This window comes from Balearica regulorum, chromosome 8 (genome assembly GCF_011004875.1).
Source record: "Balearica regulorum gibbericeps isolate bBalReg1 chromosome 8, bBalReg1.pri, whole genome shotgun sequence".
Lineage (NCBI taxonomy): Eukaryota > Metazoa > Chordata > Aves > Gruiformes > Gruidae > Balearica > Balearica regulorum.
The window spans coordinates 12,818,505-12,839,256 of record NC_046191.1 but is presented as its reverse complement, the minus strand read 5'-3'; the positions used below and the strand labels follow the sequence as shown (position 1 = coordinate 12,839,256).

The 20,752-nt window shown below is 55.8% G+C and overlaps 2 protein-coding genes across 9 annotated transcripts in view; one reads left to right on the top strand and one right to left on the bottom strand.

Moving 5' to 3' along the window:
- The window catches only part of SZT2 (SZT2 subunit of KICSTOR complex), a 58,776-nt gene extending 43,117 nt beyond the window's left edge, over window positions 1-15,659 (top strand). For 4 of the 8 annotated variants that reach the window (XM_075759653.1, XM_075759647.1, XM_075759648.1 and 1 more), the window contains 19 exons: window positions 261-393; window positions 508-635; window positions 925-1,055; window positions 1,570-1,752; window positions 2,205-2,475; window positions 2,689-2,768; window positions 3,057-3,182; window positions 4,797-5,002; window positions 5,122-5,215; window positions 6,625-6,705; window positions 7,117-7,191; window positions 8,261-8,326; window positions 9,577-9,790; window positions 10,065-10,248; window positions 10,555-10,677; window positions 10,942-11,443; window positions 11,741-11,857; window positions 12,266-12,334; window positions 14,914-15,659. In XM_075759653.1, the coding sequence (XP_075615768.1) occupies window positions 261-393; window positions 508-635; window positions 925-1,055; window positions 1,570-1,752; window positions 2,205-2,475; window positions 2,689-2,768; window positions 3,057-3,182; window positions 4,797-5,002; window positions 5,122-5,215; window positions 6,625-6,705; window positions 7,117-7,191; window positions 8,261-8,326; window positions 9,577-9,790; window positions 10,065-10,248; window positions 10,555-10,677; window positions 10,942-11,443; window positions 11,741-11,857; window positions 12,266-12,334; window positions 14,914-15,057 (2,927 nt within the window). In that variant the 3' untranslated portion in view covers window positions 15,058-15,659. The remainder of the gene's footprint in view (window positions 1-260; window positions 394-507; window positions 636-924; window positions 1,056-1,569; window positions 1,753-2,204; window positions 2,476-2,688; window positions 2,769-3,056; window positions 3,183-4,796; window positions 5,003-5,121; window positions 5,216-6,624; window positions 6,706-7,116; window positions 7,192-8,260; window positions 8,327-9,576; window positions 9,791-10,064; window positions 10,249-10,554; window positions 10,678-10,941; window positions 11,444-11,740; window positions 11,858-12,265; window positions 12,335-14,913) is intronic. The other 4 variants (XM_075759649.1, XM_075759652.1, XM_075759650.1 and 1 more) reach the window with 4 other exon arrangements.
- Window positions 15,660-16,145: 486 nt separating this feature from the next.
- HYI (hydroxypyruvate isomerase (putative)) lies at window positions 16,146-19,187 on the bottom strand. The gene is made up of 8 exons (XM_075759656.1): window positions 18,969-19,187; window positions 18,776-18,887; window positions 17,530-17,644; window positions 17,304-17,382; window positions 17,065-17,114; window positions 16,814-16,883; window positions 16,486-16,620; window positions 16,146-16,280 (listed from the first exon to the last, which is right to left on the bottom strand). The coding sequence occupies exons 1-8, from the start codon at window positions 19,162-19,164 to the stop codon at window positions 16,192-16,194; spliced, it is 846 nt and encodes a 281-aa protein (XP_075615771.1). The 5' UTR covers window positions 19,165-19,187; the 3' UTR covers window positions 16,146-16,191.
- Between the last annotated feature and the right edge of the window lie 1,565 nt (window positions 19,188-20,752).

Sequence of the window (20,752 nt, the reverse complement as noted above, 5' to 3'; positions counted from 1 at the left end):
GGCATGCAGGGAGTTTGGTCCAGGTCCCACTTCAGGCCAGAGCCTGAAACCAGGGGTTATTTCAGCCTTCATCTTCTCCTCCATATAAGGTCCTTGTCCTGCAGCTCTGCCTGCCTCAGTCCCTGGCAAGGCAGGAACTTGGCCTGCTCTGGGCAGCAGGCCTGCAACAAGGCTCCCTTAGCCCTCTCTGCTGCTCAGGTGGGCAGGGCTTGGCTCTGGGGCAGCTTGGCACCTTGTCCTACAGTACTTCTTCCATGCAGGGTGCCCGTCAGTGCAACAGTGCTCGGTGGAGATTGTGTCCCGTTTCCTCCTGTCCTCCATCCTGGTGGAAGTGGTGAGCCTGGTCACTGCCCTGGCGAGTGACACCACTGTCAAGGTGTTTGAGCAGATCTGGTGAGTTACGCGGTTCATAGGGTGCTGTTTGGCATCAGCAAATGCTGATCAGCTGTGCTAGCCTCTGCTCCCATGGCTCTACTTGTCAGCCACCTGTGATGCTCTTCCTTGCAGCTGCCATCAGAGCACTGCCTTCCTGCCCTATAAGCCTGGCCAGAGTGCCAGCCCTCGCCCTGCAGCCGTCAGACACTTCATCCTGCTGGGACGCAACTTCCAGCAGTGGCGTTGCAGTACAGAACAGGGTGAGTGCCCAGGCAGGGTCCACGGGACTGTGGACTGGGGGCTCTTGGGGTGGGAGATGTATGAGCAGGGTTCCCCTCCTTGCTGGGACAGAGTGCTTGTGCCCAGAGGTGAGCAGTGGGTTGTCTATTTTCAGCTGAGACCTTACTCTCAAATTCGCTTGTAACTGCTTATTTCAAGACAAGCTGAGCAGTATTGTGGCAGAACATCCTCTCGTGCCACCTTAATGGCATGTGGAATGTGAGAGCGGGATAAACTGGTACTGAGGGTCATAACTCTGACTTCTTCTAGCTCACAAAGGGCTCCAGCGCTTTGAGGCCATGGAATTCAGCTCAGCAGAGAGAGGGTCCGATCCAAGCCTTGTTGGACGAGACCTGGCACCCCGGCAAAGGTTCCTCTTCATGGAGATCATTGACAAAAAGGTAGCAATGGTGCCTGTCTGATGTTGTCTCCTGAAAGCCTGGCTGTTTCCAACTGGCCCAGGGCTAGAAAGAGGAGAGGAAGAGTGCCTCTGCAGGCAACCAGCCTTGTCTGGGCAGGAGTCCTCCAAAGCAGCTGTGCAGGATGTCTCTGTGCTGCCAGCAGAGCTGGGGGTTCCCTGCAGCACTCTGGGGGGTGCCGGGGGGCAGCAGCTATTGCTGTCTGACTTCAGCTGCCCCGCTGTGGACTATGATTTCCCTTTCCCTACCCACAGCAAGGCCCGCATCGGGCTGGGCAGTTGTGCTGCCGCTGCAAGTACCACCCCCCCCCCGCTGTGGCTGTTAACGGGGGGCTGTGAATGAGCTGTTGCCACTGTTGCCGCTCTCACTGTCCCTGCCTGGTCATCTGAAACAGGCTGCAGCAAGTACCACCCAGAGCACCTGGGGCAGCCTGTGTCACCGTGCAGGCCCTCTCTGAGCAGGTTCTTCAGCCTTCCTCCCTCTCCTCTCTCTCCAGCTAACACTCTACACCTACAACTGGTCCCCAGACCTGGGGGCCAACCTGAACTGCTCCCTCACTCGCCTGCTACAGTGGCAGAATGCTCGGTCCCACATCGTGCACTGTCTGCTCAGCCAGAAGCTGGGACTCTTCCACCACCACTGCTTTATGGACACACCGTGGCACGAGGACAGCAAGCAGGTAGGGCACTCTGCTGGGCAAGGCAGTCCCTTCCCTTTCAGGAGGTGCCTTGGCAGTGTGGGGATCTGAGGAAGGTTGCAGGCATTTGTGTGCTTTTGTGTGCTGGTTGGCAAGGCATCCCTAGGTTCTCACGTGTCCGTCTGTGGCCGTGTCCAGCCAGGCTGTTGCTGTCTACTCTTGGAGACAGCCAGAGGTGGAAAGGGAAGTCAGGTCCTGCTGCTTGCAGCACTTATTTGTGACTGGATTATTTAGGGTGGAGGAGGCTGGGGAACAGGCATCCCACAGCACATTAGGGTCATGCTGGGACAAGCCCTGCTGTCCTTGGGACTGGTGATGGAGAAGGCTAACAGAGATGTCTGCAGATGGTCAAAATTGGGTTTACTCTGGTTTTGTGGGTCCTTGCTTCAAGGCTGGCAGTAAGGAGGCTTTCATGGCTGTGTCTGCTTGCTTAGGAGCCAAATCCTTTCCTCAACTCCACTTTGGAGGTGGATGCGCTGATCCGAAGCTCTAGTCCCCCACCTAGCAAGGAACAAGGCCGGCTGAGCAGCTCTGCCCGCAGCCTGCCATCTCTGCACTTCCATCCCGATGTGGTGCCCTTTGATGAAGCTCTGCGGGATGTTACCACCATCAAGCGTATATCCCATGGGCCTGACTTGGGACCTTTTGACCCCGTGTCTCGGCATGGGGCCCAGTTCCTGGAAATCAAGAGCATGGAGAGGAAAGGTAAAGCAAGGGGCCCAATGTCATGGGAGCCTGCCTGATAATCTCACTCCTGGAAAAACAGAGCTTGGAAAGGGCAGAACAAGAGTTCTGGCAGAGGTGACAGTTCTCGGCTCCTGTTGTCAGGGTGCTGGGAAGGAATGGGTGGGAGTGAACAGGAGTGGCAATACTTGGGGCTGTGGCTTGATACTCTTGTGGCTGCTCTCTTTCCTCCAGAACTGGAGAAGCAAATGAAGATTGAAAACCTCTTTGTTACCTGGCAGCAGAGATCAGCGCAGTCCAACATGCCTATCAGTGTGAGTGCAGTCCAGTCAGGTGGTAGGCTGGGCCCAGAGCAGGGTGTATGGTGGGGATGGTTTTTGGCAGTGGAGCAGCGCTCTCTGCTTTAAGTTCTGGGGTTGCTTGGGCTCTAGCACCACACTTGGGCATGGGGCCTCGCTGCCCAGCACTGGAAGGGCTGTAAAGCAGGGGCTACCCTCTAGCATTTGATCTCCATTTGAGCAGCAGTGCAGTGTCATGTATAGCTTGTTCCCAGGCTTGATGAGGGATGTGTGCTGCAACCATGTTCCTTTTGTGCTGTGCAGCTGGCAGACCTAGAGACCCTGAAGCAGTCTTCACGCCTGGTTCACTACTGTGCTACCCCCTTGCTCTTTGACCCGGCCTTCCGGCAGCAGATCCAGACTGACCAGCAGGGCAAGGTAGAGGGGAAGGTGAGTGTCAGCAAATGCCACTGGGGCAAAGGATGACTTTGCAGTCTTCCCAAGACAGGGCTGCTCTGAGCTTGCTCCTGCATTACAAGATGAATTTGCACCCTGTAAGATGTAGACTGAGAAAATTCTTGGGTCCTCAAAGCCTTTCTCCTGCAGCTACACCATCCCTGGGGAAGACTGACTTCCTTTTTCTACCCAGGGAATTCAGGGCCGAGTCTAGCAAAGCCATCAGAGAGCACTGTCTGGTACTGATCTGTTGGAGAAGCAAAACTTCCCTTTATGCGTTCAGCAGCCAGACCTGGTAAACCTTTCTTGGACCCAGCAAATAGCTGGAACAATTGAAAGCAAACCAGCTGAATCCTGAGCAGGTTGCAACCTGACAGACTCTAACTGGTGCACATCCCTTACCGGCTGTTCATGGTCTGTGTGTGTGTCAAAAGGGAAGAACAGGCTGTTGTAATTTATCTAAATGTTGAAAGGATTCTGACAGGGTCTTTAAGCAGAGGTTGCTGCAGAAATTGAGCACTTGCAAGCAAAAGGCAAAGTATCATCACAGAATGAAAACTTCACTTTGTTTTTGGAACAAAGTGAAATGAAAATTGGTTATTCAATTTGAAGAGCCTGGCAGCAGGGGTTTCAAGGTTGTTTATCGGGTTCTGTATCTCCAGATCATTTATTGCAGTATATATGAGATGCCAAGCTTTGCAGTGCTGTACGGCTGTTCAGATTGGTCAGAACAGAAAAAGACTGCAAGGAACTTGAGGGACCTGAGTAGCCTGTGAAATGAGAGATATTGTGGGAGCTGGTACCTGGTTCCCGGTAAACCAGAGCACAATGTGGAGAGAAATTTTTAACTCAGCAGAGGCTGTACAGAGCAGATAGCTCAGTGGATTTCTTCAATTAGTGAACAGTTGGATACAAAAGGCAAACTGTTTAGAGTATATCAGAAAGGAATGTTAGTATTATGGGTAATATTCCAATAAATTTCTAAAATACTAGTGTATTAATGTCTTCACATCTGGACAGTAAATGTGAGACCAAGCATCTTGTGGCAAAGATAGAAGTATGTAAAAGAGCCGCAGGCTTGAAGTAGATCAAGAAAAGAAACCTCAGTCTCTCACGGTACAAAGACAAGAAGTATTCAAGACATCGAAAGGAGAACTGAAAATGGTTTAAAGGAAACACCTCTCCTATTCACTGCTGCTGAACTACTAGTAAATCCTGAGAAGTCAGCAGGATTTGTGAGGGGATTGGACTCTTACCATGGCAGTAGGAGCTGAAGCTCTGGTGAGCCTTGCACGAACCAGTTGCGAGCCACTAAAACTTTGTGGGAGCTGTTCTGTGGGGGGAGATGTGAATTATCGCCTTTTGCCAGGGCACCTTTTCCTGCAGTCTGTTGAACTGCTGTTAGGTCAGTCCATGGCTGGGTAAAATTTGGATCTTGTGTTTCGGCACATGCACTAGGACAGTGTTCGAGGAACCAGCTGTTAGTGCTGGCTGGCAGAGGGAGATCTGCCCTCCGCTCAACCAGAGCGGCTGGTGGTTTCCCAGACAGTGTCACTTGCTGGGGCCAGACACAGCAGGTCTCCTTAGCAAATTATTTTTCTCTTCCAGAAGCGCCACCGCTCAAATGACTCTACAGCTTCAGGGAGGGACCGCAGCCACAGCTGTGACTCGGCAGAAGCGCTGCCCTGCAAGGTGAAGGAGGAGCCCTGGCTGCAAGAGATGTGCAATGCCTTCTTGCAGCAATACATCCAGTACCTGCAGAGCATGGGCTTCATTCTGGTCCAGGTGCGGCCACCTTCACCCACTACTCGCAGGTCAGTGACAACCTGGGAACTCTGTTGTTGAAGGGCCGACACACTGAGCTATGCCCTGGTTTGACACAACAGGAGACGTTGGCTCTCCTGCTCAAGGCTGTCTCTGCTGTCATTTCCAGTAGCACGAGCCGGATCCGAGCTCTGGCAGCAATGGGTGTGGAGGGGAGAGGGTCCTTTTCCTACACGAAGCCAAAAGCAGAGGGGAGTCCAAAGGTGAGTGCATGTCTTAAAGGGGTGGAACTGGGATGGAAGTCAGGCTATGGAGTGGAGCAGTTATCCTGGTTGGCTTTTGAATCGGTTTAAGACAGAAAGGATGCGAGAGGGCAGAGAAAGCACCAAAGCCAAACAAAGAGTCTGTCTAGACCAGCACTATCTTTGGGATGTTGGGTCAGATGAGACCTCCTTGCCCTCCTGCATGTCTTCCTGCAGCTCCTTCCTGAGACTGGGTGGAACGAGGGCAAATCTCAAAAGGACAGCAACAACTTGGAGGGGGCTCAGAAGAGGAACAGGATGACCTGGGGCCAGGACAGCTACCTTTGGGTGTGATTCTGGAGGTTTACCTGTCAGAGAAGCCTCAGCATCTATGGTGAAGGGCAATTCTGGGGCAGAAGGATCTTTAGTTAAAGTGAGATGAATGCTGCAGTTGAAGAGATCAGAGAAGATAAACCCAAATGGCTGTACTGTGAGAGCAGGCTAAGACTCTTCATTTCTAAAGAAGTGGCAACTAGGGAGGGACAGGACAGAGCTCTACCAAATCGCAGCTATCCTGGAAAGGGATTGACTCCTTGCTGTCTTATTCGGTACAACACCTAGGCACCATCAAATGAAAGTGTTGGCAGACAGTTTCAAAGCAAAAGGGAGTGTTTCTTTATGCAGCAGGTAACAGTGGTCTTTATTGAAAGGTTTTGTGAACACTTAAGAGCTTACATGGGTTTTGTAAGCTCTTACGTTCACAAGAGAGAATAGGTAAGTACCTGGAAGAGGAATCCATCTGAGTTGCTGGACAGGCAGAAACCATCTGTGGCTCATGAAATCACTCAGGGATGATGGGACCACATAGCATTTGCTCACCCTTTTCTGACACTTTATTGGCACCCACCTTTGGCTGATGTTGGTACAGGGTTGTGGGCAAGACAACACTTTGCAGTTAAAATGAGAAGAGAGCAGCCGTCTGGAACAACTTAACAGGGGGGCAAGTGAATTTGCTGGCAGCTAAGCTCTGAGTCTAAACTGGATGCCTGTGACAGCTGCTATGTCAGGCAGATGTGATGGTCTGGGGAGTGCTCAGCAAGGAGAGGTGGGAGTGGGGTTTTGTGGGCAGCATCACCCCCTCAGTTCACAGTGTCCTCAAACTCTAGAGACACCCTGTCCTGAGTAAGCAGGAGGTAAAGGGAGCAGTGTGTCTGGTATGCTCTCTTGAAGGCTGTTGATTAGGTTTGTTAGAATTCTTTTCAGAGTCAGCTCTTGCATGTCTGCTCTGTTCCCCCCGGTGAGGGTGCTCAAATGATGATGCTCCTCTATTTCCACCTCTGCCACAGAGTGTCGTGGCAGCCTCGCACTCTGGTGTGCGGGCTGTTCTCTTGTGCCAGAGAGCCTCTCCAGCTTTGTCCTTCTCTTCCCAGAGCTCAAGCCCTGCTGTTGCCACCTATCACCTACAGAGAGCTCTTCCAGGTGGGATTGTGCTGATGGAGTTGGCCTTCCAGGTAAGAAAGAACAAGAAACAAAGTAGAATCTCTGGGGGTTCGGGGACAGTCTTCAGAGGTGACAAAGTGAGTGATGAGGAGGAGTGCAGCAGGAACATGTGATTCTTCCTTTCTTGTCCTGCCTCTTCTGTGGTCCTGCAGGACTGTGGATCAGCTAGGGTTGGTTCTGCAGGGCTCAGAGCAATGAGACTTGTCTGGAGGGGGGCTAATAAGACGCAAGGGCTCATCCCCAGGTAGAGTGCTCTGTGCTCAGCCACATGTTGGCGGGGCTGGCTTGGTTCAGACAGGAGGGGAGACAAAACATGGAGCAAGAGGGTCTGGGACCCAGCCCAGAGGGTGAAGCATGGGGACTGTTCTCCTTCACTGGAGAGGCTCAAGGCCTGTGCTGTGCTCATGTGCTTTCTCCTCCAGGGCTATTACTTCTGTGTGAAGCAGTATGCACTGGAGTGCTCGCGGATCCCCATGGGCCAGTCTGTGAACTCCCAGGTAATGGCTTTGCAGGCACAGCCGATGCTCCTCAGGGTCAGGGGCCGCTTTGGGGGAGGCGGCAATCTCTGGGACAGAGTGGGCATTTGAGGTGCAGCAAGTTCTGGAGAGGTTTGCTCCCTCCTCCTGGAAAAGAAGAACTGCAGAGTCTTTTGCAGCCACATGCCCTCCATGGCCTTCTGCTTGAGCAGATCTGGAGTGCAGTGAAAGGGAGTGAGAGGTTTGGCAAGAGGATGACTTTTGTCCTAGCTTGGGGAGCAAGACAAAGCAGGCTGGGGAGGAATAGGAGCAATTCTGGCAAAGATGACTACTCCAGGGAAAATCAGTGCATGGAAAGCCAGAAGCTCTCTGCTTCCATTGGAACTAAAGGGAAGCAGAATGGGAACAGGGATCTCTGAATGTGGATGGCTGCCCTTTGCCAGAGGAGATCGCTTTCTGCACCATGAGCCCTGGTTCTTGATACCTTTGTGCCTTGCGCTACAGCACCATGGAGTTGCCTGCTCCCTTCTCTTTTGGTGTGTCAGGGTGCCTTCTGCCTGTCCCCAGGGCACTGGGGTGGCTGGCTAGAGGCTGGCCAGCCCCAGCCCCTCTGAGGCGGGAGGTGTGCATGACCATGCTGTCCTTTCCAAGTGGCTGCGTCTTATATACACCAAGAGTGGCTCTCCTAAGCTTAGAGCCTGCCGAGACCTCACCTGAGGGTTTGCTGAGCCTTTCCAGGGAAGCCTGCACGCGCACAGGGGAGCACTACCAGGCTGCAGCTGGCATTGCAGGGAATATCCAGGCTCTTTCTGGCTGACTTGGTCAAAGACTTTGCCTGGTTTTGCAGTGTGGGTGGGGGGATGGTCCTGGGAGCAGTGGGTGAGAGGCGTGGGGCTTGCTGCAGGGGCCTGGCCAGCCTTCCCACATGCTGGGACTAACCCAGAGTTCCCCCAGGTGGGACAGTTGGGCTCCTCTGCCCCTTCTCTCCCTTTGTCCCACTCTGGGCCTGTGCAGGACAGGCTGGATGCAGGAACAGGGCTGGGCTGTACCCTGTCCCTCTTCCCACTGGCTGTGCATCTCTCTCCATCAGGGCACTCTTACTGCCAGAGCTCGCAGCAAGAGCTGCATGGGACCCAGCTCCGTCTCTGAGTCTGCGGTACGTCCTCTCTTCCCACTGCCATGCTGAGCACGGCAGGACCTGCCAGTGCAGGGCTGAACTCCCCACTGGCTGTGCTTCCACCCATCCTGCCCCAGCATCCAGCAGCGAGAGCTGCCTCTTGCCGCCTGTGCCAGTGCCTTCCGTAGCCATACGTGCCATACTGGGCAGCCCAGCTTGGGAGGAGGGTGGGGTGGGCCCTGGGTGCTGGTGTGGGGGCAGTGTCTTGTATTTCTTGCTCTTCTCCCAGCCTTTCCTGGGGCAGAGCTACAAGCTCCTCTCCAGGCTCATCCTGGCTCTGCGGGTTGCCCTCTGGCTCATGGCAGCAGCAATGTGGGTGGCGCAGAGAGTGAGGGCAGCGTGTTCTCGTGCCAGTGCCTCCTGCCTGCTGGTTTTCCCTGCTTGCCCCCTTCTTAAACCAAGGGATTGTGGTGGGGGTCAACTCTCCAAAGGGATCAGAGAGCTGAAAGACACTAAACTGTGGGCTCTTGGTATGAGGGCAATGCTGAGGCCTTCGCCAACGCTGTCCCCTGGCACAGTAGCTGCGGTTGGGATGGGGGCAATGGCCAGGGGGGTGTGTGTGTGTGAAGGCTGGTGCTGCACCGGCAAAGAACTGGCATGCTGAGCAGAGGTGATGGCCATGTGCTGAAGGGATCCTCTGCAAACACAGCTGTGACACACCAGCAGCCAGTGATCTGGCTTCCCAGCAGCCAGCCTGAGTCCCTGTTAGTTACTGAGCACAGGGTATTAGTAGATCTGTTGTTGCCCATCTCTGGGTCCCGTCACTCCCAATAGGCCCCTGTGCTATCCCCTGCTCTCAGGGGACATTCAGGAAGTCAGTCTTTGCCTGTAGATCCAGAACTTGCTGGGGCTCCAGCCCCAGCGTGTCCTGTACCTGCTCAGGGGCTAGGCAGTGCAGAGCAACACTCAGCTGAAAGGAGGCTGCGTCCTCCTTAACAGCTCAAGGGGGTATATGAACCTCATGGGAGGCAATGCCAATCAGTCCATGCTGCTACTGGAGACGAGGAGTGGGGCCAAGTGTGGAAGGAGCCATCAAGCTGGATCCCTTGGGGCCAGGCCTGCAGGTCTGCTATTTGCACTGTGCACACAGCTTCTTGGCTGCATCCTGCTCTGGTGTTGGGGCAGGGGTGGCTGTACTGGCTCTGCCATGCCTTGCTGTCAGCAGGGCTTTGCACGAGGGTGTGAGGTGCCTGGTAATATTCCTGCCTTGACTCTCTGTCCCTCCACAGCTCTCCATGCTCTTCACGGAGGAGTGTGACAAGGTGCGGGACCTCATGCACGTGCATTCATTCAGCTATGACTTCCACTTGCGTATAGTCCACCAGTATCTGCTGGGTTCCCACATGACCCTCCGCCAGGGCTACCATCTCACCAGCTTCCTGGAGGATTTCATTGCCCACCACCCCGACATCCCCAAATTTGGCCGCAACCACGTTTTCCAAGGTGAGTAGCTTAACATGTGATCAGTCTGGGGTTGATCACCAGCTCATAACTTGGCAAAAGGTTCCCAAGTACTTTATTCCCAGAGTCAGGTTTATTTGTATCCAGGGAGATAACAGGAAGACTTGAGGGGCCCATCTCCAGAGGAAGTCCTTGCTGCCCTGTTGTGGAAGGGAGGCGGGTTGCTCTAGAGCTCTGTCCCCCAGAGTAGTTTGTAGGACATCAGGTAAGATTCACTGAGCAGCTCCTGTGATAGCAATGTGTCCTTCTCCACTAGGCATGCTGGCCCTGCCCACCAACATGATCACTGCACACCAGCTGTATAACTATATTGCTGACCATGCCAACACCTACCACATGAAACCCCTACGCATGGCCCGGCTGGCCACGAGCAGTGACAACAAGAAGGGGACACCAGGCACAGAGCAGAATGAATATGCACTGGTCTCTATTTGGAACAGGTGAGTGCATCTGCTGCAAGTTCTGGAGCTGCTGGAGATGGGTGGGCACCCCCCAGTCCTGGGGACAGTACCCCAAGGTGCCAGCAAAGCTGACTGTTCTACATAGTGGCAGGCAGCAGTTCCGCCTGGGTTTTCTGAGATGGTCAGCGGGGGTGCTGTGCATGTGTGCACAGGCATTTGACATCTCCCATAGCACTTCTGAGTTCTGCTGTGTCAAATTCCCCATGCCCAATAGTTCTGTGGTGACAAAGAGCTGTGGGGGAACAAGGTGAGGTCCCATTCATACTGATGTGCTTTTGCTTCCAGCTCGGGCTCCTACAAAGACTCTGAAGGTCTGCGTCATCATGATGACTTCGATGTGTCCCTCCTGGTGTGTCACAGTGCAGCACCGTTTGAGGAGCAGAGCGAGGCAGAGAGACGCATGCTCCGGTGAGCGCTGGAGGCCAAGAGACATGACACCAAAGCTTCCTGGCTGAGGAGGGGGGCTCTGGGAGGGACTAGCTCTGTCTGGGAGACCTCAAGCAGGTTTGGTGCTGTCTGGGGAGAATTCTCCCAGAGAACTGGGCAGTGTGGTATCTGTCCCTGTCTGGGCAGAGAAGCACCCTTAGGGTGAGAGAGGCCCATCATTCATTCGCAGCCTGGCTGAGAAGGGAGCAGCCCTTCCCCAGGTCACAAGTGTCTCCTTGCTCTCAGCTTGCGTTTCTACGTCATCATGACTAGCCAGCGGGAGCTCTTCCCCCGGCTCACGGCCGATATGCGACGCTTCAAGAAGCTGCCACGCTTGCAGCGGGAAGTGCTGGAGCCTGTGGTGGGCCGGGCAGCGTGGGAGGCAGCAGAGCCAGAGACAAGCCTGGGGCAGCAGCAGCCAGCAGAGCGGGAGCTGTGGCAGGACGTGGAGGACAGCAGCGAGTTCTACGCGGGGGGCACACAAGTCAAACTGGGGCCTGGGCTCTTCTACACCTCGCCGCTCTTCCCCTTGCTGGCCTCCGAGGTGGCCTCGGCGCAGAAGCAGCTCAGCAGCATGGTGCAGCTGGCCAAGTGCCACTGCCGCAGGGACAACCTCTGGAAACGCCTCTTCCTTCTGGAGCCTCTGGCTTCTGACAAACTGAAGCTGGGCAAGCTCTCACTGGTGGAGCTGGAGGAGCTGCTCGACGCCGTGCATGGGAAATCCATTGCCGATGTCGACCCCCAGCTGGTGAGCAGCAGGGGCAGGGTGCACAGCAGCTGCTGTTCTCCTCCGGGGAGGGAGTGGGCACTGGGTGAAGGGCCTGCAGGGCACATCTCCTCCTGTTTGGTGGGAAGATAGAGGCAGGAGTATAGCTCCTAGCTGGCAAGGGAAGGGGAAGGCTGCGTGGACCCTTCTATGGAGAGTGGGTTGCTCTGAGTCAGCATTCCTCAGTGGGCTGTGATGAATACATCTCATTTGGGGTCTGAGGGCTGCTGGTACCATGGCTAAAGGGAGGCTGAAATCAACCCTTCTCCATACCTGTAGGGATGCTTCCTCACCATGACAGTCTCCTGGTACCAGAGCCTCATCAAAGTGCTACTGAGCCGCTTTCCCCAGAGCTGTCGGCACTTCCACAATGCTGAAACCGGCACCCAGTATCTGGTAAGTCCCAGCCTGTCACCCACCTTCACCTCTCTCCCCTGTCCAGGGCCCCTGCCTGCTGTGGCTTCTCGCAGTGCGAGCCTGACTATCAGAACAATGTGGGCGCTGTCATGATGTTGCTCTCCACTCTGCTGCTGGTGCAGCATGAGGTGTGCGCTCTTGTGGTACAGCAGTGTCTGTTTGTCTGCTCCCAGGCAGGCAGGACACTCTTCACACCCAGAGCCTCACGCCGTGTATATCCCCATGGTTTGGCAGTGTCACCTGTGAGTGAGGCAGACTTGCACCTTCATAGCTCTGTCATGCCACTTGTCCTGCAGGTCAGCACATCCCTGGGTGGATGTTGTTTGAATCCCTGTCCTGGGGTTTGTGCTGTCTCCTTTGCAATGTGTGCTGTGGCTCTCTTGACAGGTTGTGCTCAACCAGAAGTTCACAGATTGCTTCGTTCTTGTGTTTCTTGATTCCCATTCAGGAAAGACGGTAAGAACTTGGGAATGTAAGAGCAGCTATATTGGCTCAGGCCAGGAGTCTGTCTAGATTCATCCAGCTGTTGCCAAGGGCAGGTGCCCTTGGGGATAATCAAGTCAAGAAGCTTGTTAACACCTCTCCCAATTACTGTCCTAATATCTGACAAACTGTGGCCCAGGCTTGTCCTGAGCTAGAGGTGGCCTTTGCATTTATTTAATAGCCCTTTGCAGCTTTATTTTCTTTGCTTAATTTGTGGCATCCATAATTTCTCATGACTTGCTGCTCTGTGATGCAGTTACAATGTAGGTGAAGAGCTATCTTCCTTGGCTCGTTTTGAACCTCATTCTGCTCTTTTCATATGATCCCCCTTTATTCTTGTATTGGAAAACAGTGAGCAGTTGATCCCCTTTTCCTTCACAGGGTGCCTTTTGGATCAGACTCTCGGCTGTGTCTCTATCCAGGCTAGAGGGTCCTTCTGTGTTCAGTCCAAAGCCAGAGCACACTGGGTCTGGCTGGGAGGGGTCACCGGTGCTGCGGACTGCTCCTACCTGGGCAGAAAGGAAGGGGACCTGCACTGTGAGGGTCCCAGCAAATCTGCATGGGCCTTGGCCTTCATCGGGCTCGAGGGCAAAGATACTCTGCTTTCAGCTGTGTTCCCGGGCACGGTGTAGGATGGGTTACAGGGAATGCAGCTGCATGTGAGAGCAGCAGGGGATCTACGAGATGCTTTGGTCCACAGTGAGGCTTTAGCAGAGACTGCAGCGTAACCGATCCCTTTGTAAATAAATCAACACTCCATTAAAAGCAGGTAGGGGAGACAGAAGAGGTGGTGCCTGCTGGAAGGCTGCTCAGTGCCTTTTGCCACCTGATGGTGAAGAGCCGTTCCCATTTTGTGCTGGAGCTTTTGTCATGGCCAGTTCTGTCCTCTTCACACCAGTGGTAGCTCAGAGCTGAAACCATTGTTCACTGTGTGGGTGCCCACCTCTTCCCCAGTCCCCTAGATTCACCTCCACATCTGAAAGTGGAATTTTTGCTAACTCCATGCTGCTGCATTAAGCAAGCTGAGCTCTTAAGCCTGCCTTCCCTTCTCCAATGGCTTCATTGTCATTAAGAGCCTTTCAGGGCTCAGGTCAGCCTTTGTAAATACAGGTGTCCAGGACTGTACCCAGTATTCCTGAGAAGTCTCAGCAGAGCCTTCTGCAATTGCACTAAGGCTTTTCTGCCCCTGCACAGTGCTTTTGGTACAGCCTAGGGTGGTATTTGCCTTTTCACAGCCGTGTCTTACTGGTCATAGTGTCACCGTGTGGTCATTGATAGGCTACACCCAGACTCTCCATCACCTCTCCCAATGTCTCCCATCTTAGAACAGAAATCCTTCATGTTCCTCACCTTATATTTTGCGCTTAATGTTCATCCCATTCCTGTGGTCTCTCAAAAGTCTCTAGGGCTTTTTTTTTTTCTTTTTGCATTATCCCAATCCTCTTTTGTATTAGTGCCTCAAATTTTATCACCATGATCCTCATCTTTGTGCCAGGTTTATTAAAGTACTAGGCAATGTGAGTCCCAAAACCTGTCCTGGGGGGAACTCCATTTGTAACCTCTCTCCAGCCTGCTACTTCCCCTTTCAGCACTACCATCTTCACCTTACAGTTCTTGCATTAATTCCTATCTTTTCAGCTTACCTAAATTTCCCATGTGGCAGTACATCAAGTCCTTCCTGAAGCTCAGATAAGATATACCATGATTCCCTTGTCTAGAAATATTACCTTATCAAAAAGAACTCTAGTGTTAGCACATCACTTTGGTAACAAGGAGCTGCATTTTCCTCCTGGTTCTTTCTCTCCAAGTCTGCTGTAAAGCCTTGTACGCTGCTGGAGTTATGATCACAAACCACTTTCTCTTCCCTCTTAAATGATGGTGGTGCATTTGCTGTTTTGCAGTTACACAGCTGTTCTCATGGTTTTATGAGTTTGTTAGGAGACCTTGGCTACTAGATGTGCTGCGTTTCAGCTCTGGAGAACATCCAGTCGCCATGTCTTGCCTCCATGATGCTGATCTCGGTGCACTGAGCTGCTCACATTTTTTCTTCTGCTTCAGTTCCTGTAACCTCCTTTTCTGCCCTTGCCCAGCCTTGTCAGTACAGTCACGAATAAGAATGGAACAGCCAGCATTTATTTTCAGGATTGCAGTTATTACATTTAATCTCCTCCCCTTCCCCATTTGTTGCACTCCTACTCTTTGCCTTGGAAGAAATTTCCCTCTGATTTCCCTGGAAGCCCCTATTACTGTGGAGGCAGTAGGATCCCCTCCTCTCCTGAGGCTGCTGCTGGGGTTGGTATAACTGCAGATGCATGGGGGCTGGGACAGAGTGAGTGGGCAAGTCCTTGCACCTGATTTCCACCAGGAAAAGTGGGAGGAGGCTGAAACACGCTCTGTCACAGGAGGAGGCACTAGCTTGGTGCTGTTAGCATTTTGGGATTTCTCCCACTATCTACCTGACACAGCCAAGCAAGTGCCCATGCGCCTGGGGTTAGGGACTGCACAGGGCTTGTCTGAATCCTGTCCCCTGACCTGCTCCTGCTTCTCGGCAGAGCCTCACCGTGGTTTTCCGGGAACCGTTCCCAGTGCAGCCCCAGAACAGCGAGAGCCCTCTGCCACAGCTTGTGTCCACATACCACCACCTGGAGTCAGTTATCAACACTGCCTGCTTCAACCTCTGGACAGGCCTGCTGTAGCACTGGAACCCACGGCCTGGAGCGATACACGTACCGGACCTCTCGCTGCGGCTGTGCCACAGGTGACGATGGAGAATAACAGGCCTCGGGGTGGAACCTGTGCTCCGGCACTGCAGGCAGCGCTGCTAGTAGGACGCCTGGGTACCAAACTGAGGAGCCTGGGGGTGTGCACCTCCATTGTTTGCTGGCTGGCTGGCATGCCCCTTGGTGCACTGTTTTCGGTGGGTTTGATATTGAATGATCTTGAACCGAACTGCAAAGGCAGGAACTTGGCTGCTGTGGCTTGGCTGAAGCACAGTGGCTCTCAGGGACGTGGCTTTTGCATCTGCAGGTGCCTTCTGCCTGCTGGGAAGGCACAGAGGAGCACACACAGCGCGTCTTATGCACACGGCAGCACTGCACAGCGCTCTGGCTTTAGGCGGAAAGGCTCCTGGACTTCAGGGCTCTGGGCAGTGAGGCTGCCTACTTCTGGCCCTTTGTGTTCATCAGGAGAGTACCAAATGGGACAGGAAGGGTGAACTGGACAAGGGGAAGGTTTTATGGAGATGTACATTAAAGCCATTGATCTATCTGTGAAATAAACTGAACCAGATCCCCACTGACATGCCACAGGCTAGGATGTGGAAAGCCTCCCCCAGGGGATGCAGAGGCAGCCCTGGCTGCAGGGCTGGCTGGTGTTCTACTGGAGTCTCATACTTGCTTGAGTCCTGTCGCCCTGGGCACTGGCAGCTCCCTTGAGAACTTCAGGACTTGGAGCCCAGAGCCCTCTTCCCACAACTCCAGGTACCAGCTGGAGCTGGACTGGGAAAACTCATACCCTTCCTAAAGAGTGAATGCTCCCCTCAGCAGGGGGGACTTGAAACCTGTCCCTGGACAGCCCTGCAGACTGGAGGTGAAGGTGTTCCTGTGTTCCTCAAGTCACCTATGTGGTGGCCAAGTCATCCCCAAATAGGACATGCTGCAGGTGGTGCTAGAGTAGACTATGAGGGTCCAACTGCTTGGGCTGGCCCAGCAGGGCCTGGGGAAGGGCAATAGGCCATAGATGCTCTTAACTTTGCCCTAAGTCATAGAGAAGACAGACATGCTGCTCTGTTAACCCATCACTTTGACTTTTATTCCAGTGTTTTCCTTGTTTTACTTTGCTGCCTTGCTGGTCCCACCATGCTGCAGGCCTCGGCTCTCCCAGTATGAGCGCAGCCAGCCCAGACCTTCCAGAGTGTCTCCTGCAGTGACAGACATGGTCTCCTGTTGGCATTCCCCCCCTCCGGCAAGCTGGAGCAGCTGCTGTTCTGGCAGGGCTCTCATCCCCAGGTAGGGACCCCACGGCCTGCCACCCCCCAGGACGTGCTTGCCTTTGCACAGTCCCTGGCCGACTGGTCCATGCTGGGACCTGCCAGTGGGGCTCCGACCACCCACAGGCCCACTCACCTTTCGGAGCGTACTCGCACCCTACGTAACCAGCATAGCTGAGGGACTCCAGGAGCTCAAAGATGTAGGGGAAGTTCAACTCCCCAGGGCTGTCAGGCTCGTGCCGCCCCGGCACTTGTGCAATCTGGATATGACCTAGGGAGGGAATGGGAGAAGCCCTGTCCAAGGCAGCCCTGCCCGCAGCCTTCTCTCGACATGGGACAAGGTGACCCAGGAGCAGCCCCATACCCCCAGCCAGCCACAGCAGAGCATGGGGCAGTAGGACCCCATCTGAAAGCCATTCCTGCCCCATGGCCACAGAGGAGCTGGTTTGGGTGCAGGGCATTACCGATGAGTGGGAAGTATGTCTCCAGGTTGCGTGACAAATTCCCATCCATGATCTGGCAGTGGAAGAGGTCCTGTGGGAGAGAGAGGAGATGGATGGTACAGCTGTTGAGCAGTCAAGGATGACTGTGCTACGATTCCTGTCCCTCCCCACATCCCCAGGAGGGGGATAACAAGCCCCTAGGACACCCCTGTGGGCTTGTGCAGGGTTCCCTGGTGGAAGGTGGACCCTAGAGATCTTCAGTGCTGACTCACCAGCTGCAGCTTCAGGTTGGGCCGTCCCACCTTTTCCAGGATGGCAGCAGCTAAGGGTGCAAGAAATGAGACACCATCACCACCAGGGCTGCAAACTTCACGGTGAAGCCCTGAGACCCATCTTCATTAACTGTGCTCCCTCAGCATCTCCCTGCAGGTGAAGCAGTCTCCTGCCTTTCAGACTTTGGGGATCCTTCTCCTCCCTTGAAGGAGACTTTAGGGAGAGATGTCTGCCTTACCTTGGTGCGGGGTGTTCAGAAAGTAGCGAGGGTCAGTGATGCGGTTGTTGATAGGCTCCACCAGTCCAATCATGTCTTCCTGTAAGACAGTAATGTCACCCTGCAGAGCATCCTGTCACCTCTGCAGCAGGGAGCACTCCTTCCCTGTGCCAGGCTGGTGGGGGAATTCTCCATCCTCAGTACCCAAAGAGCTGCACCCATGGAGCAGGACCCGTTCCCTGCTTACCTGGCCCAGGAGGTCAGCAGCGTATCTGAGATTCTCAGTGAAGGTGGTTTCCATCTCGCCTGCCACTGCTGCCCGGTCTGCGCCCAGGGGAACCCGCCCAGCCATCAGGTGGATCCTACAGACACAGAGAGATCAGCCACAGGCAGCAGCTCCGCTCTCCAAGCATCTGGTCAGATCTAATACACCTTCCTTTGCCACTGGAAAAGAGTGCCAGGCTGGGGCAGCCGACACAGAAGGGGGTAAGAGGAGCCATCTCCTGTACAGGAAGCACAACAGACTCCAGCAAGCTGCAGGGACACAAACACGCACCATCCCACCTCAGTATGCAGAGGGATGGCTTTGAACCTTTTGCCTGACAAACTGCAGACCTTGATTCTTCCCTCTCTTGCCAACTGCCTCTGGCTCTTTCACTCTGGGGCTGGAACTTTCTTGGGCTCTTGCTCCTGGGGCTGCCCTGAAGCCAGGACGATGGGCAGCAGGCCGGCCGCCTCTGCTTGTCTCACCGCTTGCTGGCTTAGAGGAGGGATGGGATGGTGGCCAGTGCTGGGCTACGCCAGGCTCTGTGCAGAGCAAAATGGCCAGGCGAGAGCAAGGCTCTTCAGCAACCGTTTGGGGAAGGCGTATGGTGGAAACAAAAACCTTTTCAGTCTGCCTGTTACCAGAGAGTGCAAATGGATCTGGGCACCCCCTGGCCTGCCTGGCCCATGCCCTCTGCAGGGCTTTGGACTGCATTTCCAAGGGAGAGAATGATGCAAAGGAAATGGAATAAAAGAGCCACGCTGGTTTTCTGAAGGGGGTTGTGCCAGGCTAATTGCATCTCTTACAGTGTCTCTGCTGTGCTGTGATCAGTGTGGCCTTCAATAAAGCAACTGTTGTGGTGTCCTGGGGGAAACGACTGGTATAACTGGGGAGGAAAAAGGGACTGTTGCGCGGAGGTGTGGACGAGAGCCGCCATGGTGAAGGGCAGGGTCGGACAAGAGCGCCTGGCAGCTTTGGGTCAGCCCCCAGTGAGCACATGAAGGCTGCGGGCCCCGCACAGGGGTCTGCAATGCGCTGGCTCCCACCTGATGCAGCCAAGCGGGGAGACGCTGCCTGGGAAAGGCTCCGTGACCCTGCGGGCTGGAGGCGCAGCGGTGCAAAGGGCGAGCCCCGCTCCTTAGAAGAGCTGGAGCAGGAGGGCTGCGGAGGAGCGCTGCGGTGCCGGGGGAGCCGAGGCGCCGCAGGGGGGGCCCCGCCTCGCACCTACCTGGGGCAGCCCACCGCCTTGGCGTACTGCACCGCCGTGGCCAGGCTCTGGCGGAAGGCAGCCTGGCGCCCGGGCACGGCCGCCAGTCCCATCTCGCCCGCCTCCAGGTCCCCTAGGAGAGAGCGGCGGGGTCAGCGGCACCGGGGCACCCCCCGCGCCCCCCACCCACGCAGCCCGGGGGACGCGGCGGTACCGGGGGGGGTGTTGAGGAGGACGATCCGCACCCCTGCCCGCTCCGCCGCGGTCCGCAGCGCTTGAGCCGGGCAGCCCGCCGGCCAGGCCGCCTCCGCCGCCCGGAACCCGGCGGCCGCCGCCGCCTCCAGCCGCTCCGGCAGCGCCGGGAGCTCCGGGAACAGCCACGAGAGGTTGGCGGAGAAGCGCAGCGACATGGCGGGCGGCGGGGCGGGGCCAGGCGGAGTGGGGCGGGGCTATGCGGAGTGGGGCGGGGCCAGGCGGAGTGGGGGCGGGGTCGAGGCGGAGTAGGGGCGGGGCTATGCGGAGTAGGGGCGGGGCCAGGCGGAGTGGGGGCGGGGTCGAGGCGGCGAGCTCCAGCGCCGCCGCGTGGAGCGGGGTGTCCGGCCCGGCCGATCGCTCCGTCCCGCCTGGGCAGCGGCGGCTGCGGGCGGCAACGGCCCCCCCGTGGGGCTGCTGGGGGGGGCCCGGCTGTGAAGCGAGGCCCCATCAGCTGGGGCAGTGCTGGAGCGCAGCCTCTCCCCGGCAGCTCAGGGCTCCAGCGCCTGTAGCGCTCTGCCCTGCGAGCGTGCAGCAGGGTGACTGCTCCAGCATGTGCCCATGGCAGTGCCGGTGCGTGGGGCCACGGGGGCCGTGTGGGTCAGCGGCCCCACGCCGCGCCCCAGCAGGCAGAGCCGACCCCATGCTGCCTGTAACACGGGTGGGGTTGCTGTCTTTGTCAGAGGGGCCGTGGAACAGGGGCGTGCTGGGGGCGGCCGTCGCGCGGCGCGGCTGGCGTCCTCCCTGGGAAAGGTGTTTTTGCCAGGTGTTGGCCTGACATACACAAAGCGCCGTGTTAATTGGTTTCCTGGGGAGCTTGTCTCTAACAGTGTCTCATTATGCGAGAAGCGCTTTCTCTTTTGTCCCACGCTCTGCATATTTTACCACAAAATGCTCATCTCCACTTCCACAAAGCTGTGGCTCTGGTGTGAGCCAGGTGTGAGCAGGGTCCGACCTCAGCAGTGCCTGCGACCAGCCCCACGTCCCCAGTCCCTGTCCCCTGTGCACCTCCAGGCACAGCTCGCAGGCTGCACCGGTGGGATGGGTGTCCTGTCCAACCCACGGCTGCCCAGGGGCTGTGCCGTGGCTGGCAGAGGTGGCACCGTGAGCCATCGACATTTTGCAGCCCCTTGTGCTGAGCCTGTTCCTGGGGGCTCCCACCTGCCTGCCCGTGCCTGGGGAGTGCAGCATGCCCCGACTCCTCTGTGACCACAGCAGAAGCCCTCTGCAGCCCCTGGCCCCATGGCCCACTGCGAGCCCCAGGAATTCACAGTGCTTTGGGAGAGCCCAGAGGCAGCACTGCCTTCCACAGAGGCCAGCCAGAGCAAGGGGGTTTTGGTGGGAGGTCAGGGTGGTGCCAGCAAAGGGGAAAGCAGTGGTGAAGCTATCCATTAAAGAGTCTCAACTCAATTAAAGCTATTGATTAATCAATTAGAAGAAGCTTGAGTCAACTTCTCAATAATAATCCAAACTGTCCCCAGTGATGGACAGCTGCGCTGGGGGTGGCATCCATGTCCCCAGCACACACCTCCCCAGTGCACATGTCCCCAGCCCACATCCCAGTGCATGTCCCTGGCCCTCATGTCCCCAGCGCGCAGACTGCTCCCTGCCCGCAGTTGCCGGGCCAGAGAAGCCCTGCACCTTTCACGCATCCTTCTGTGGCCTTGCTCCGGGGTGCATGGGGTTTGTCATCCTCTTCAATTACGCCCAGGAGGTGTCTGAGTGCACTGGGCTCAGCAGCAGGAG